Below are 16,927 nucleotides of genomic sequence, written 5' to 3'. Positions count from 1 at the left end.
AGAATGAAACGCGTCAATGAATTTGCATTATTGAAATATATGCACAAACCATCTGACACTATGAAACATGACTTATTTTCACGTCGGGGTAACAATCAGCAACAAAGTTTTTTTTTTTTTCTTTTTAAATTCAGTACAAAATCCAGTTCCCCGTTGAAAAACACATTGTTTACGTTTTCTACAACAGAAAAGAAGAAGAACTGTATCATGTCTACAATACAAAGAGAACCACAATTTAAACAGCATTAAGTCTGGACAACAGTCTCAATTCTTCCATTTTACCTCCAGTGCCGAATGCGAAAGTGTCCCTGAAAGCACTCTTTGAGTTGAGAATTAACATCTCAATGTGCCTGAAAGCAGACGCAATTTAGCAGATTTAAATACAGCCAAATTTAACACAACGCACGATGTATCTGTAGTTAATTAACAGGCTCGTCTATTTTAATCTGCCGAGGAAGCGATTCCCTGCTCTCTCGGGCGCCACAATGCTCAGTCGGATCAGCCGCGCTGTCAGGGAGTCACTCCTCTCAGACTGGAGAGCGGACGGCCCTCATAAGAGCCGATGAGCACCAGACAGAGGTGGGCCCCTGAGAAAACCAACCTCCGTCCACGCAGGCCGTGCGGAACACGCTTTTTAAAAGCTTACCTGACCCCTTCAAAAGCGCTCGAAAAGCACTGAGCGACATCAGCGGCAGTTCAATAAATGCAAATGATTTCTGCACATTCTACATGTTTTCCTTGCTGAATCCATTGGGAAAAGGGGCCAAAAAAGGTTATTGATGCTGAAGAGGAACGGGACAACTCCAGACCTCGATCCACCAGGGAAACATCAGTAGAGCACTGATGCTGCACCCCATTAACTAGATATCATAAAGAATTCAACAATATTAAAACAGTTTTGCACAAAAAAAACAAACAGCATAACAAATTAATGAAATCAGAATGTATTTATACAAAAAAATTAGATTTTAAAGGATGTATATTATATATACATATATATCACACTGAAAATATTTATTTTTAAGTAAATTACAAAAATACAAATCACTCCCATCTGGATAACAGTTTTATAAAAGGAAAAATATGTACAGGTTATACCTTTGTGCTGAAACAGCACATCTAACTGAATGTGGAGGAGTTTGCACAGGCAAGGCCATGCAAAGGCCACACACTTGTGTGATGCTACACACTTGCCACACACTTTGCGATTCCACAAAAACTAAACGAAGATGAAGATAATACCTCTTAATAGTAAAGCCCAAAAAAATGTGGGACATTAAAAGTTCAGGCTGGGTCACGGGCAATTCTTCGAAACGCAGTGAAGACCACGAGGTTAATCTCGCTTTTAATGTGACTCCTGATACCATGGTGTCTCCTCGTATGGTGCCACCGGCAGGGAATGACACATGGCTCGGCACATGTCCCGCGACCTCTAATTCATCCTGAGTGCTCTGGCGTAGACGGGCTCCAGGAAGTGAACTGGCAGGAGCATGAAGACGGCTGCAAGGAACACAGCGCTCACCAGGGACAGAAGCACGTAGCGGCCGATGAAGAAGTTGTCCACTATCTAAAACATAAGGGAGAAAGGACATGAGAACTGTGGGAAGCGTACAGAATAAAACAGAACACTAGCAGGGTGCACATGTAGTCAGCAAAATGAAAATAATTACACTTTTTCACCACCAGGTGTCAGCAGAACCCCCTTTCCCCCTTTTTTTTAATTAATTAATTTACTTTTTTTATTTACATTGATTCATTTAGCTGATGTTTTTTCCTACAAAGCAACTTGCACTGTTAAACTGCTTACAATATACAGTTGGGTGATTTTTTTTTTTACTGGAGCAACTTAGAGTCAATACCTTGCTCAGGGGTATTACAGCTGGAGGTGGGATTCAAACATGCATCCTTTCGGGTCCGAAGGCAGCAGTTCGAACCACTTCACTACCAGCTGTACAAAGACCGTTCCTCCAAAAAGGGCAAATTCTGTGACAAAATTCATTTGTGCTATTATTGGATCCAAAGGGGGTGTGGTGGCACAGCAGGTTTAGCTTATCCCTGCTCCCTGGTGGGTCTATGATTCAAGTCCTGCTTGGGGTGCCTTACGATGGACTGGTGTTCCGTCCTGGGTGTGTGTGTCTCTCCCCCAAGCCTTGCACCCTGTGTTGCCAAGTTAGGTTTCAGTCAGTGTGTGTGTGTGTGTGTGTGTTATCGGAACCGTTCTTCAACACATTAACATAGTACCTCCTCATGCTAGACAATGCTGGGTAACAAATTTTTGAAGAAACAAACTTTCTTCAGATTAAATAGCGCACATCTTAATGTATCAATTCTCTAAAAAGTCAGCAGATGAGCAAAGACAGGAAATGAACGAAAACGATGCAAACAAATTCACGCTCACCGAACTGGCTGATGGAATCCGGACAGTCCGAACGGGGGCCACGATAAGATCATATAAACGGTGAAAGTAGTAAACATGGACTAACGAAGGCCGAGAAGCTAACGAGAAGAGTGCACGGCGGCGCCGGTCTCGTGGCACTCGGCAGTCGGGAGGCACACGAGATCCAAAGTCAGCCCTTGTAAATGCAAAGAAAAGCCTCACGAGATGAAGCGTGGCTATTATATGAAACTCATATTTCTGTGTAGTGGGAACCCTCTGTGTATTTTTTTTTTTTCTTAAAGTAACTTTGCAGTGCTAGGACCTACCAGCAGGTGGAGTGACGGCCCTTGACCGCGGAGCACCGGGTGGCGGTGGGTGAGCGGGGGTGTTTAAAGCAGACACACTCTCCCTTAAATGGGCGCAGTGAGCGAAGGTTAAACTCGGACACGCTGTTGTTTTTCACTTTTGCCTGTTAAGAGGAGATGCTGCGCAGGGAGGGGGAACGAATACCAACTACAAGCGAGCTCCCCAAGGACCGGGGGGGCCAGAGTGTGAATGTCGAGTCGTACGAGAAAGCAACCAAAAGGAAAAAAAAAAATTCCCACTGCTGACTAAAGATAGAGCTGGGGGTGGGGGGCGCAGGGGTAAGTAGGCGGAGGGGGTGTCTCTAGCGGATGCAATATTCTCTCGTTTAACGCATCTCACTTTTTAATTAGCCAATTAGCCAGCCAGTGAAGCACAGAGCTGGGGCCATGTTTTATTAATGTAGCATCGAGCGCTGTGTTCGGGGCCTCTGTCTGGGGCCGGCCTAATTGGCACTGTGATATTTTGCTTTTGTTTGACAGTGAGAGGTTAGGCGCCGCTTACACAGGAGCAGCCACTTGTTAAGGGACGAGCCGCGTTTCCGAGGGCCGGTGGGCTGCGAGAGCGCGCCGCTTCCTCCGAACACGAGTAAAAGCACCTCCGCTGTGCTTTGTGCACGCGGCCCTCAGTTTGCCAACAATGTAAAGCACCGCATCCAAACGGAACGACACCCTGCGAAACGAAAAGGAGTCCGAAAGCACGCTGGAAAACAGCACGTGGCGGTAAAACGGGGTAAAACAAACATCACCAAGTGCCCCCGTGGGTTAGATCCGTACGGAGCTGCACAGTCATGGACGTTTGTACTGTAAGCTAAATAACCGCATTACGAGTGACGTCCATCCAAACGGGTTCGAAAACATCGCCCTTAAAGAATGGGCACCGATTCTTCAGACTTTCAGCAAATAAATAAGACGTTTGTAAATTATTAAGTATGCATGGGAATTTCTTCATTCTTGAATATATTTCTCATCTTTCATCCTACAGATCGAATGTTTCCAGTAAACCCTAACAGGACGTGATAAATATGTATTAATTTAACATACACATGACAAAATTTACAATCTAATCAGACTAATCGCCCGTTTTAAAAGGCCCTTTGCAGTCATTATCATTTGCTGCTGGAAGGGAACCAGATCTGTTTTCTACATGCGGAATGAACAGAAAATAACTTGGGAGAGTTTCTCGCTGCGAGACCAGGGCTGCAGCTCCGGCGACTCTCTTGGCGAGGACTCGAGGAAAAACCGGCTGTGTGAGTACAACTTGACTTTTAGGAGGAGATAAAACAGACCTGGTCTTTTTCAAGAAACACATCCAGCGTCAAGCAGCAGGGCGCTGGGAAAAGGGGTCCTTGTTAAAACCGAAAGAGTGCACGTGACGCGGGGCAGAGAGACTAGAGACACGACAAAATCGACGACAATCGATAGGTTCCTGGAAAATTCCTCGCAGATGCATAAGACTTCTGCTAGACAGCTGGCATGAAGTGGCATTTTACCGTTGTTAGCAGGAGCAGAGATGTGTGCTATGAATATGGTGCAGGTCTCAGCAGAGAGAGGACAGTGGAAAACAGCAGATTCTGTTGGTCGGTGTGAACCACTGGAGCGCAGGGGTATAGCGCGTTTCCACTGTGACGTTCTCACCTCGACCTCTCGGACAGGGGAGGGCACCTCGGAGCTCCGTGGGAAGAACACCAGCACCAGAGTGATGATGAGAGCCAAGAAAAACAGCGGCACGATGGAGAACCTGGTGGAGGATCATTCACTGAATATTACATTGCTGCACATCCGTAATAGGAAAAACACAGAAACTCATCTGTAAAACTCATCAAGTCCGTTTTGGATGCAGACAGAATACTTTAGTTTGTTAATGCTGTTTAGAAACACTCAAGGTCAACAACAACAAAAAAAAAGTTACATTCAAAATGAAGAAAGTGAGTCACATAAATATGTGCCCTAATGTTTTTAACATTACGATTTCTGGAAAATAGATGATTATTCGCTGGACACAGAACAAAGAGCACTTTCCTGTTAACAATATCCGAAGTATTTGAAGACAACACTTAATTTATAATGAAATTAAATGCTTGCATAAATATATAGGGACATCTTTCTCCACTTGGAGACTGACTTGGCCGGCCCAGATGCCCTGGACAGAAGAACCCCGAAGAGCAGAGTGAGGATCCACACAAGGGCGAGGATGAAGACCCCTTCTCCGACTCCCAGTATGGTCACCGCCATGGCATGTGGACCCTGAGCACAGCATAGGGATCAAATCACATGTATCACTAATCTCTGGACCATGCAGTTAATATTAATAATAATAATAAAAAAACCAATATCAAAAATACTAATCCATGCAACAGAGTAGTTCCACCATCCATATGTATTTGTGTAAAAATGTATATATCTATATACACACACACATATTTAGATGATGAACACTAGTATATGTGTGTACATTTTATATATATGTACATACACAGTACTATAGTACTCCTCAATACCATGCATATTTACATTAAAAATATTTAAATATTTATTTTGTACATCATTTATGTAATATTAATTATTATTTCGCATACAGGAAAATTGGGCTATAATATACTTAACATATTGAAATGAAAACAAACTTATACACGTGATCTTCCTAGTGTATAATCTAGACACACACACAGTTAGAGCTTTAAAAATAAAGTTACTGTATTTTTCGACCTTTTTGGGCTACTGCGTAATCTGGAGACGTGTTTTTAGGAAATTATTCTGTACCATCCAGGATTCCGGAGCACTTTGTTTGCTATTTTATTCCAGGACATGGCACATGCAAATTTATGAATAATACGAAAATAAAAACAGACAGCGTAAGTTTACAGTCACTAGTAGACGCTAGCTGAGTGTCGCCAGACCCGCATAACACAAGCTGAGGGGAAGAAAAAAAAAATCCTTGTAACCTGCATAAATATGAACAAAAACAGCAATAAAATAAACACGATTCGGCTCCGTTCGCAGAGTAGCGACACCACAGCGCTGAGCGCACGCGACGGCGCGAGACGCGGACATGCGGGGAGGAAGAATCTGTCCAGGACACTGCGAGTCTCCCACGATCTGTTTCACCAGCGAACTCAGCTAGTATCTGGTGCTTCCACGAGAGCGATTCACGCACGGAAATCATTTTAAGAAACAGCCATCGGCTGCCTAATCTCAATCCACGAAAAAGAGGCGACTGCTCTGCTGCATTGATTCTCGGTTACGCTACGTGCGCGTGCTGTGTGTGTTACGTCTGGACACGCAGGTATCTGAATCTCATTTAGGGTCTGCTGCAGTAAGATACTCTGGGGGGTTATGCATGTATGTGAAAATATATTTACGACGATTAAAGAACTTCATTTTTACCTGTCTTGAAGACCCTTGGCTTCCTTAGTAACGGGGGTGCTTGAAAATGTCGTCATAGGGTATTAACAAGATGCTCTTAATCATCCAATCGCAGCCGTGACTCAAAAAAACGTAGATTTATGGGAATTGTAGTTCGTTAAATGTAGTTCACTGCCAACATGGCAGCAGAGGAGATTCCTTGGGTTATACACAGCAATTCATATTCCTTGTGCCACCTTAAAAAAGTAAAAGAAAAGTGCGGTTCTGTAATAGCAGTATCATTTTTGTGTTATTTTAACACTTTTTGCATCACGTGTTTAGTATTCCTAAAGCCACTTCCCCAGGAAACATTTCAAAGTTTATTAAACCAATTCAAAACAGCCAATTTTGGCAATCTCTTGCTGAGCGGCGCTATAATATTGTTATAATATTACCGTCCGCTACTAATGAACGGGGCTTCTCTCCTGCCTTCACGAGCTGCGTGCGTGGGCTCCACTTTGCAGCAGCCTACGCTTTTTTCCCATTCCGTTCGTCAAGCAGCAGCGTTGCTGTGCTCTTTTCAGGTACAACACACACACACAACTTCTCGCTAAACGTTAACTCGACTCAATTCAAAATTTATTTTTATATTCTAAGCAGTTTCCTCGCACTTAGAGAGAAAATATGCGCTGGCTTCAAACGATAAATGGCAGGTAGCCGAGTGTCAGCACAGTGAAATGGGTAAAAGAGCTGGTTTCTTGCAGTCGCAGATTAACACACTTTTTTTTTTTTTCTAATTTTGTGTGAGAAACGTAATTTCTTATTTATGATTTCAGCGAACACTTTTCCCCCCCATCATCAATACACTTCCACAGCGATACCGTCGTCGTGTGTGTTGGAGACGGCGCCGGCAGGGGGCCAGCAGGTTCCACAGATACACTGGTGAGGAAGCGCGAGGCTTTCGGGTGTGTGTGTGTGTGTGTGTGTCTGTGTGTGTGCTGCTGCTATAAGGGGGCGGGGGGGGGCTCCGTGCAGGGGGTGGGGGTTGTATGTGTGTGTGTGAGAGTGTGAGCGTGTGTGGTGGGGGGTGCTGATGGAGGGGGGGGTGTAGGAGGGGTCTTAGATGGTAGACGTCACTGCTTGTGCTGGGGAGTATAGGCTGTGCTGTCAGCCCAGTGTCAGTCTGATGAAGATTGGCATTCAGGTAAGCTGTCATTCATTTTCAATGTCAGAGCACGGAGTAGCCGAGCAGCACGGCGGCGTCTTTTTTTCTCCTCCGCTCTCATTACAAAAGGCAGGACATTATTCATACAGACAGGGCCAGGGCAGGCGGAGAGAGAGAGAGAGAGAGAGAGAGAGAGAGAGAGGGGAGAGTGAGAGAAGGGAGAGAGAGGAAGAGTGAGTGACTGAGTGAGTGAGTGAGAGAGAGAGAGAGAGAGAGAGAGAGAGAGAGAGAGAAGCGCGAGGCTGTGATAGAGGGAGGAGGAGGAGGACGGGAAAGAGGGATTGCATTGTAAATACATACATTTTTTTTTGTGTGCCGAAGTGGAAAAGCCGTCCGCGCATTTTCTCGGTGGAATTATAATTCGGAATAATGAAATGTAATTTTATTTAGAAAAAAAAAAAACAACATGTATTTTTTTTTTTTTAAATTTTTTTTAAAAGCCGTTCGTTATAGTGGAGAAGGCGAGTGTTGGACAGATCCGCTGTAGTGAGACGTGTCCCGGGTTCAAATGTGCGCTTTCGGAGGAGGTGTTTGACAGCACTGCTGGGGGTCCGGACACTCGTTTTGGGCTCTTGTTCGCTCCGCATCTTTGTACAGCAGAGTGCTGCGCTTTCTCGTGTTGTTCATAGCCGTGCCTTTAATGCCCTAATGTAATGGTTTGTATGTGTGTTTAATTTTCTATGTCTTATTTTCGTGTGTGTGAATCTGATCTGTGCTTCAGTCCTGGGTCTCGTTCCGTCGCTGTGCACAACGTTTGTAACAAACGACGACTTTTTGTTTATTAAACTGAAATCGCAATCTCTGTTCGTGCATAATTTGCTGGTTTTTGTGTCTGCGAAATAAAACCGAAGTGGTACCGACAGCAAACCCGCGGCTTGATGCCGGAGAAGATGCTTTATGGAGTTTACGATCGACAAATACGACGTGATTTCCGAGGTTTTCTTTCGCGACTGCAAAACGGGGAAACGCGGCGAAATGTGCGCTTTAACCTGTAGCGTCTCTCACTGCGTGGACGGAAATGTTGTGGTAAATATGATATGTACTTTAGCTTCAATATTTTGGGACGCTGCTGCTGCTGTCAGAAAAAAAAGCATCAGAAAAAGAGAACCGCGGATTTTCTGACATCTCGACGGGCTCCGGGCTGCGATTTCACAGTTTTACTCGCAGAGACAGTCCTCTCTTTTTAACTTTCTCGAAAATAACGTGGAATAAAATAAAAAGCTGTGCAGCAGTTCATGAAATCGGAGCCCAAGTCTGTAGAGCGGTTAAAACTGTCCTCACAACACAGACACAATATTATAAAGCGATGAAAATATAAATATGTCAATAACACGCAGGAGATGGAACTTGAGCCCTTTCAAGAGAACAGTTTTTTAGGTTTTTATTTGAGACAAAATAAGAGGTAGAAATAATTAATGAGGCCTGTTATTCACCCAAACTTCAAAAGAAAGCACTATTATTATTATTATTATTATTATTATTATTATTATTATTATCACTTATTGGACAAATATGTAATATGTCTCTACAAATATTTGAGAATTTTGGATTCTGTACTACATGATTTTACACGAAAAATAGGATGAATGCCAGTTTGTATAGAAGTTTGACATTAAATGGGTCTGTTTCAGAACAACAGTAGTTCATCTTAAGTTTGCCCGCTTAAGAAGTAGTATGTGCACCACTGAAAAATAGTACGGTGTATGTTAAACTTTAAATTTTTTCTTTAATGAACATAACTAACAGATTTAAAAAACAATACAGTATTTCAGTATTATGAAAACTAGGCTATCACCTGCTTATACTGCAGGAGACCTAGAGTTTCTTTCATTTTAAAGGGGTATAAGAAACACGTGGGCTGAAACTGTGTTTTCCTTACTGCATGTCGTGGCTATGTGGAAGTTGGGGAATTTCATGTTGCCATCGAAGGGCTCTTGCCGTTAGCAACTGGGTCAGTGCGGTGTTTGCTTTTCCTGGCTCTGGTCTCCGTATGTCCGAGGAGACGCGTCCACTAACCCTTGGCTCATGTTTGCACATCTCACTTCCCTGTGACCAAATCAATTTGTGCTCATAAAACCATTGGTTTAGTTGGTGCAAGTGGGAAGGAGTGCATCAGGATGAACAGGACAATGTTTGGGCCAGCTTGGTATCATTTCTTTTTTGGTTAATTACACCCATGTTAGTGCCTCAGTATATCCACACTCTGGCGCTTGCTGTCCCATGTGTCAAAAAGTGCATGCGAAGCAAAATTATTGAACGCAAAGCAATACACAATGTTTACACGTAAGCGTTTACTGTTCACTCTTATGTGTTTTAAATCTCTGGGGGATGCCGGGCAAACAGTTTCCATAATAAAATAATCCCAGCTACCAAAATCCACAGTTTGAGAATCTGTTTGCGTTCCTTTTGCTTTTCATTTCTTAATAATGTCCATCGGAATCAGAAATCCTCATTCCTGATACTCCAAAGTTATTGGTCAGTGTTTTGGTGTAACTGATTTATTTATTTATTTATTTTTTTATATATTTTACTGACTTGCTCCATGACTTGCAGGAGTGCTTCTGGCCATCCCAGAGGTGCTCTTAAGGCATTCGAAATCCCACAGGTGGACTGTGCCCCCCTAACTGCCCGTACCTCCGATGCTGTAGCTCACATCATTAAGGTTTCTCGACCAGTAATCATCAATCATCAGTCGCAATATTTATCAGCAATTATTGCAATTAGCCTTAATCACTGATCATCATCAGATCCCATCCATGTACAAGCTTCTGGCGATGCTGCTGCTTACTTCTGTGCATCTCATTACTCTGGAGATGTTAACGCTATTCGAGAAACGACGTTTTATTAGAAGCGTGTCGAATGAAGAAGTAGCAAAACTATGTGCTGCTAGCCTCGAATCTGTGGTGAACCGAAGTAGTTGTTGTTTAATCCTGTATAATTTAAACTAGCTGTAGTAATTTGAAAAAATAAAAAAAAGGATATTTTCTTTTGGTTGTTCACTTTTTGCTTTAGTTCACTTAGGGCCTTCCTAGCGAAATTACTTAAATAGTCATTATATTTGCTAAACCTTTATTTTGGAGTGACAACGTAGTCAATGAACAAAGTCGTTTTTAATTAAATGTCGGACATTGCATTTCTCTCACTAATTTATTTCCTCGCATACCCCTTACGTTTTTGTGTACGTCTTTTGCGACAGTATGCGTCCAACATAATGCTTCACGATAAGAATGGCTGTTGTCACTGCAGACGTGCTGCCTCTAATTTTGATACCCATTGTCCTCGAATTCCCCGTACAGGAAATTTGATAATCACATCACCGTGTTAAACAATACGTCGGTGTATGACTCTAAACGTCTGGGGTTTTTATGTTGAGACAAACGGCCCCAGCTTTACTATTCTCAGATGCAGACACAGGAATGACTAATCTGAAACAAACTGAATGTGGGGAGAAAAAAAATATCACTGCATCTGCATTTCCGGCCTTCTCTTTATGGTGGAGGAAATGGTGCTTGATAATAATTGGTTTCCTTCAGTCCTTTTTGCGTTATCTCTGTCTGGTCTCATGATCTTCAGGTCCATTATCGCACTTCCTTATTATGGTCACATGTTGAGGTGTTGCGCATCCTATGTGAGATAAACAGATAATTCAAAAAGAAAAGGCTTATTGGATCTTTCATTATGCCTGCTGTACCCTAAAACAAAACCAGTGGAGAAATTGCTCTTTAACCTAAGTATTGATATGAATGCATTAATGGTAAATGACATCTGTGCAATTATATATTCTGTTATAAGTACACTGTGCTAATGAGTATACCATGCATATATTCAGATGTTCCGCTAAATATTATATTAAAATGTTATGGCACTGTGAGGTTGTAAGTGCATGTCGTTTTCTGTGGCAGATAGGGATAATGTCACTTTAAATGCAAGCCCTGCTGGGATCTTAATTGATGATTTGTGTTATGGGACAACCAGCCCAGGGGCAAAACAGCAAATACAAAATATGCGACATCATTTGCATATTCCCATTCCCCCTTTCTGGGTAAATTGCATTATGATGTGCCGTTGTGTGGTTCCTGCAGCTTCCTCCCCCCTTATCACTAATAAAGTAATTCAGTCTTTTGCAAAATGAAGGAAATAACCAGTGTGTGAGAACAGCAAATGTCTTTGGCCTGTTTGAGTGTCCCCCCCCTCCCCTTACACGCGCAAAGGTATATCGAATCAAAAAGAACTACCCAATGTTTGCATTTGTTTGTAGTGGAAAACATCTCATCTGTGGGGTTCTAGATCTCACGTAATTAATAGTCCTTCATGCCGGAGCCTTAGAACTAGTGTTGTCGGAGAGACCTTGGTTATTGCACTCGGTTTCCATCTCTTAAGGGAAAAATTGCGCTGGAATTATTCATAAGGTCCAAGCAGCTGGGTCCATCTTTGGAGCATTTCAAGGTCTAACGGGGGGAAAAAACAACAACATGCGCTCGGTAGCTGACAAACGGTGCTGCGGCGCTCGTGTTCCACAGGGTGGGCAATGGCCGCGTGCACCGAGCCTGGCTGATACCCAACGGCTCTCAAAGGGGGACAGAGGCCTGCTATTACTCCTGGACTCCTCCAGCGTAGGACCTCCTGCACATGGTAAACTCACTTTCGCCTATTCAGCAGCTCTGCCTCGCTGGCAGAACTTTCTGCTCGGCCACCGGGGACCCGTGAGGTAGAAATAAATTGCCTGATTTATACGTCGTGCGGGCAATGGAAGTGTTTAATGATCATCCATGCTGGCTGCGTCCCATTGCGCGCAAGTCTGAAAACTGCAGAAAATGCATTTTAAGACTATGAATTAGCATCCAGAGGTAGTACCTGAGCTTTACAGCAGTGGAAAACATCAGCTAAATAACATCCCCAGTCCAAAATAGCAACAGGGAGCTCATGACACGGGAGGAAAACAGAAGAACCTATTCGCTCTTTAAAAGACGCAATATGGTGCAGCCGAACGGCAAATAGACATAATGCTTCATCAGTATGGTTTCTTCATCAGTGGCGTTCAGCAGAACAAAATGTATTTTGTAAATAGATTTGGTATTTATATGCAGTACATCTGGCTGTTGTAAATGATGTTTATTTTCGGAAGCGTACATATTTTTACCTTTTTGCGTGATTGTTTCGTGGAACGGAGGCACGAAAATGGTTGGTTCTGCTGACGACCAGGGTAAAAGCCTCCATGAGTATGAAGTCTCAAGAAGGTACTTGAGAAGAAGCAGCCGGTGCTGCATTGCAAACATACTCTGCACTTTCTCAAAGCCTCGGGGGTGGCTTATAGTATAGTGGTTAGAGCCACTGCCTTGTGCTCTGAAGGTTGTTGGTTCAGTTCTCACTTTGAAGACGGTGTTTCTCCTAAATTGTTCCAATAAAGTTACCAAGCTGTGCCAATTGGCAAATAATTGTTGGTAACTTAACATTGTTAATCACTTTGTAAATGTACCCTGGCATTGTTGTTAACATGAACAGTTGTTGGTGATATACAGAAGGTCGTATAACAGTAGTACAGTGACAAAAATGGTGCCGGCAATAAAATTATGTGTATGCTGCAGAGAGCGGTAAACAATGAAATTGAAAATAGCATCGTTATTTTAGAATGGCACAGTGCTTTTATTATTGCTTTCATTGTTGTTTTTGTTTTAAATGAAATTAAAAAAAAAATATAGCTGGAAATAATTACTTTTACACAAAGATCAAAAGCTTAATCAAATTAGCAACTTTTGATTATTAATGCTGCATCTGAAGTCTTAGAATAAGGCAGCAATACCCTCTTGTGCCTTTGTTCTTATCTCTTGTGGAATGTTGATAATCCCTATAAATTAATACAGCCACACTGAGAGAAATATGAAGCCCCTTTGCCTGCAGATCCTGAATTTATTATATTTGAGATCCTGGTGCAAAAGCTAAACAGGGAAAGGTTAAAAATGTTTGGTATAATTCAAGTAGAGATCAAAGCGGATGAAATCCCACCGTAGACGGTTTTCACATTTGTGATCTAGAAAAATAAATCAGACAGAAAACAAAACCTCCGAATTCGTCTCAGCCTCTGCACTTCTCTTGTGAGTGTTCTTTCCACAGAAGTGAAGAAGTGCTTTGTTGGATAGTTTTCATATGTGAAGTGAACTTGAGAAATGGTGCACTTGGTTGCATTTGATTTTTATTTAATTTTTAGATTTTTTTATGTATTTTTTAGTAGTCCCCTCCATGGGATTATCTTTTATTGCTTTGACTAGAATAAGACTACAAATAAGTGTTGATACTGCAGGTATCAACTATCTATTATCTAACTAACTAACTATCAATTATCTGTTTAAAAAAAAAAATACTGAATTGCAAAATACTTTCATGAAGTAAATCAGAGTGAATCAAAATGGCGACTTTTTTTTTTTTTTTGTCATAGGCTGCATCAGTAACGTTATTTGCTTGAATAGCTTTTTTCCAGCAAACTCTTCCTGCCTGTGTCTCACTCTATTGTTTTACTGGACACCACCAATATACCAGTAAATACTATATCTCATATCTCGTTCCATTTTAGTATCCAATACAAAGTCTAATTTGCCCTCCCTTTACCGCAAACTGTTGTTGGCACCTTTCTTTTACGCGGCAACTTGTTAATGGAAATGAAGTGATGAATGTGATGGAGTATTGACTTAGGGGAAGCAATAATTTAAGGAAGGGATTAGAATGGCACTACAGTACTTACTGGCGACAGATCTTTAGGTTTGGCTTTTCCCATATTATTACAACATTTGAGTTGTTGGAAAAAATAGGATTTAACACTTATTGAATGTATTTTTCATGTTCTTTTAGTTGTTTTTTTTCCCAGATACCTCGAAGGGGAAGGTCTTTTTTCCTCTTAAATGTAATGCATTAAGGCCTTTTGGACCTCGGGGAGACCCGAAAGCCTGTGGCTTCTCTGTCTGACATATGATATAATTTAATGTTTTTAAAATATATGGCCTCACCTCCAACTTGCAGACGTTCTGCGAATAGAGCTCAGTTAGACTCTGAGACGAAGGAATTTGTTTGCTTAATTTTAAGGCTTGGAGAACTTTTTTTGCTTCCACCTGGGAGACCGTTATAGTTATATAGTCTTTCTTTTATCACCTAATGAGCAGCAAACTTTGAAATTTTCCCCGATGTTGTAAACTGGCATGAGAAATTCAGTGCGGAACATAGATAAGGGCTGTTTTGTTCAACTTAATAAACCAAGAGTTTTGATTAGAACGTTCAGATTTATCATAGTACCAGATAGGGGAATTAGTCTAATTTCAAATGTGGGCAGCGGCATGATGTTATACGTACCCAGAAAACTATTTAAAGGCTAGTAAGGCCTCATAATTAAAAAAAGCACCGAGGACACAAGTGGGCTTTTTGTATGTGCTTGGGACATGTTCTTGATGTCCCTTTGCTACCAAGTAGCTTTAAACATTTTTGCCAATATTGTTGAAGATTTTCTAAGTAGCATTGTTTTGTAGATAAGAAACTGCAAGGATTGTTAATTTTATAACAGTAAGATAATTTTTACCAGGAATAAAGGCACAGCTGCTTCGTGGGTGTCTCATCTGCCAGGTTTGGGCACAATGCTCACTGAAAAACACCTACAGAACAAGAGCCTGTTATTTGCCATAATTCCCGGTTTCGGAATGGCGTGGTTGGGACAGCGGGGCTCTCTGTGTTTTTTGGTACAAACATTGTTCCTGCAAATAAGTGTTACGGAGACGTCGTAACCGCAGGCTTTCGGAACAGGCCGCTTGTCATCACTGTGGTCGTCTTTCAAGGTCCCGCAGCACTTCACGGCTGCTTCCCATTACCGGTCTGGCTGTTCGGCGTGTCGGCCCCCACAAGCACAACTTTCGTTGTCCCGGACAGGGCTTGAGGCACCAATAAGCATTCTCTTTCAAGGGTCAGTATAGACGAGATAACATGTCGAGTCCGCTGCGAGTCCTTTTCGGAAAAACAAGCCTGGCGCAACTTTCACTCCGAGGAATGCGACATGAAAGCGTTGCACACGAGACGCGTTTTCCTTCGCCGCAGATTAATGGGCATGGAAGGACTCTGCGCGCTTTATCTTTCACTTTGCAGCGTCAGTGTTTCTGGGTTCTCTAAATGTTTTGTTTTGAAACGTTGTCCTACTGAATTTGATTTTATGTGTTGTCACTTTTTATGAGGCACATGTGTTTTGGCCAGCGCTGCTCTTAAAGGACCACTCACATCCAGGCCTGATGTGAACATTATGGGTCCTAAACAACATTCTGCTTGGGACACCCCAGGCAATGTATTCTTTCCATTAATTTTGATCAGAAAAAAATCTCTTAATAAGATAAAAATCTAAATAACAATAAATAACTACGGAATAAATGACTCTGACAAGAGCAAATAAGTAAAAATAAGTACTTTTTTTTTTTTTTTAATAACAAGACCCTAAACAATCGCTTATAGCAAGAAGCAACCCCGCTCACGTTTCCTCATATAATCCTTTCGTTGTAAAATGAGCATCAAATAGCTTTTGTACGTCATGTTTCTGAGGAAAGACATCATGGTTTACGCTAAAAATTCCGAAAAAAAAATCCGCCATTACCCCCAGTGTTTTGCAAGAAGCGTTTTCATGCGGGAATTTAATTGAAAAAGGTTCAGCAAAAAACTGTTGATAAAAAAAATTTGCTTGCTAGAGATACTAAAAAAAATTTGGGTTTGCTAGCTAAAAATACTGACAAATAGTCTGATACTCTAGCTGCCTGAGGTAAAAGATTGGTGCACAGCTCGTGTACCTGGTGCTTACCCTGCCCAATTATAGAGGTCGTTGTAATTTTGAATTCTGTCTGAGGTAACATTTTCATCAAAAGTAGGTATCAATACATTTGCATCTAAATTGGTCAAGTATGACAGGATGTTGTAGTAAAAGTAAACAAATTTTGCGCCCTGCAGATTCCCTCATATATACATATCATACTTTAAAGTCCAAACATAAGGCAAATATGTTGTTCCTTTTTAAATGTAGGAGAAAAAATAGTCAAATTTGGTTTCTTAGTTTTCTTTAAGTTGCTGTTGAATGTTCATATTTTTAGAACTGCTTCTTATATTATTTCTAGGAAAAAGTTATCATCATTTGGCACTGATGCTCTTTTTAATAACTTTTAACTACCCTGTAAATACCACTTTGGAGGATTTCTGTTATATTTGCTTAAAAATAAATAAGTGCACATAAGTAAATAAAGCCCATCTTAGCCTCAGCTGTCTGCTCTGCCTTTCTGAGATTGCTTCCACTTGGGACTGATATTACTGTGGTATTTGAAAACATCCTGGTGAGCTAGAAGTTTCTTTGGAAAATTCCCCCTATTTGTTTTTCCACTGCTTCAGTGCACCTACGTCTAGGTTTGTCTACAGCGCAGAGATTTCCTGTGTTCTTCCTCAAACGTGGAGGGGTGGGATCCTCTGACGCTGGGTAAGTTCTGTGAATCCAGGCCCAACCATCTCACTGATTGGCCTTCAGCAGATGCTTGAGCCGGTGCTGCTGTCTTTACCTTCATAAGTGGTGGAGGGACGCCTGTCGAGGCCTGGCCACTTTAACCTTTAACCGTTACC

At 41.9% G+C, this 16,927-nt stretch overlaps 2 protein-coding genes across 9 annotated transcripts in view; one reads left to right on the top strand and one right to left on the bottom strand.

Annotated features, from left to right (window-relative positions):
- Positions 1-1,035: 1,035 nt before the first annotated feature.
- On the bottom strand, positions 1,036-6,645 carry tmem218 (transmembrane protein 218). The gene is made up of 5 exons (XM_018755444.2): positions 6,540-6,645; positions 6,127-6,341; positions 4,865-4,986; positions 4,378-4,480; positions 1,036-1,567 (listed from the first exon to the last, which is right to left on the bottom strand). Exons 3-5 carry the CDS (start codon positions 4,972-4,974, stop codon positions 1,433-1,435), a joined length of 348 nt encoding a protein of 115 aa, XP_018610960.2. The 5' UTR covers positions 4,975-4,986; positions 6,127-6,341; positions 6,540-6,645; the 3' UTR covers positions 1,036-1,432.
- Positions 6,646-6,971: 326 nt separating this feature from the next.
- The window catches only part of LOC108936213 (pbx/knotted 1 homeobox 2), a 67,540-nt gene continuing 57,584 nt past the window's right edge, over positions 6,972-16,927 (top strand). For 3 of the 8 annotated variants that reach the window (XM_018755440.2, XM_018755442.2, XM_018755433.2), the window contains exon 1: positions 7,209-7,288. The gene's annotated coding sequence lies outside the window, so the exon portion shown is untranslated. Of the gene's footprint in view, positions 7,027-7,208; positions 7,289-7,577; positions 7,598-11,817; positions 11,942-16,927 lie in introns of those variants that run through there. The other 5 variants (XM_018755436.2, XM_018755441.2, XM_018755439.2 and 2 more) reach the window with 5 other exon arrangements.

This window comes from Scleropages formosus, chromosome 4 (assembly GCF_900964775.1).
Source record: "Scleropages formosus chromosome 4, fSclFor1.1, whole genome shotgun sequence".
NCBI lineage: Eukaryota > Metazoa > Chordata > Actinopteri > Osteoglossiformes > Osteoglossidae > Scleropages > Scleropages formosus.
The sequence above is the reverse complement of the archived record's forward strand: the minus strand, read 5'-3'. Positions and strand labels throughout refer to the sequence as shown.

Coding starts and splice junctions, on each gene's coding strand:
- tmem218 (XM_018755444.2), bottom strand. CDS start 4,974: ATGGCGGTGACCATACTGGGAGTCGGAGAAGGGGTCTTCATCCTCGCC. Junction 4,481..4,864: donor AGGGCATCTGGGCCGGCCAA/GTCAGTCTCCAA, acceptor ATCCTCCACCAG/GTTCTCCATCGTGCCGCTGT. Junction 1,568..4,377: donor CCCCTGTCCGAGAGGTCGAG/GTGAGAACGTCA, acceptor CTTATGTTTTAG/ATAGTGGACAACTTCTTCAT.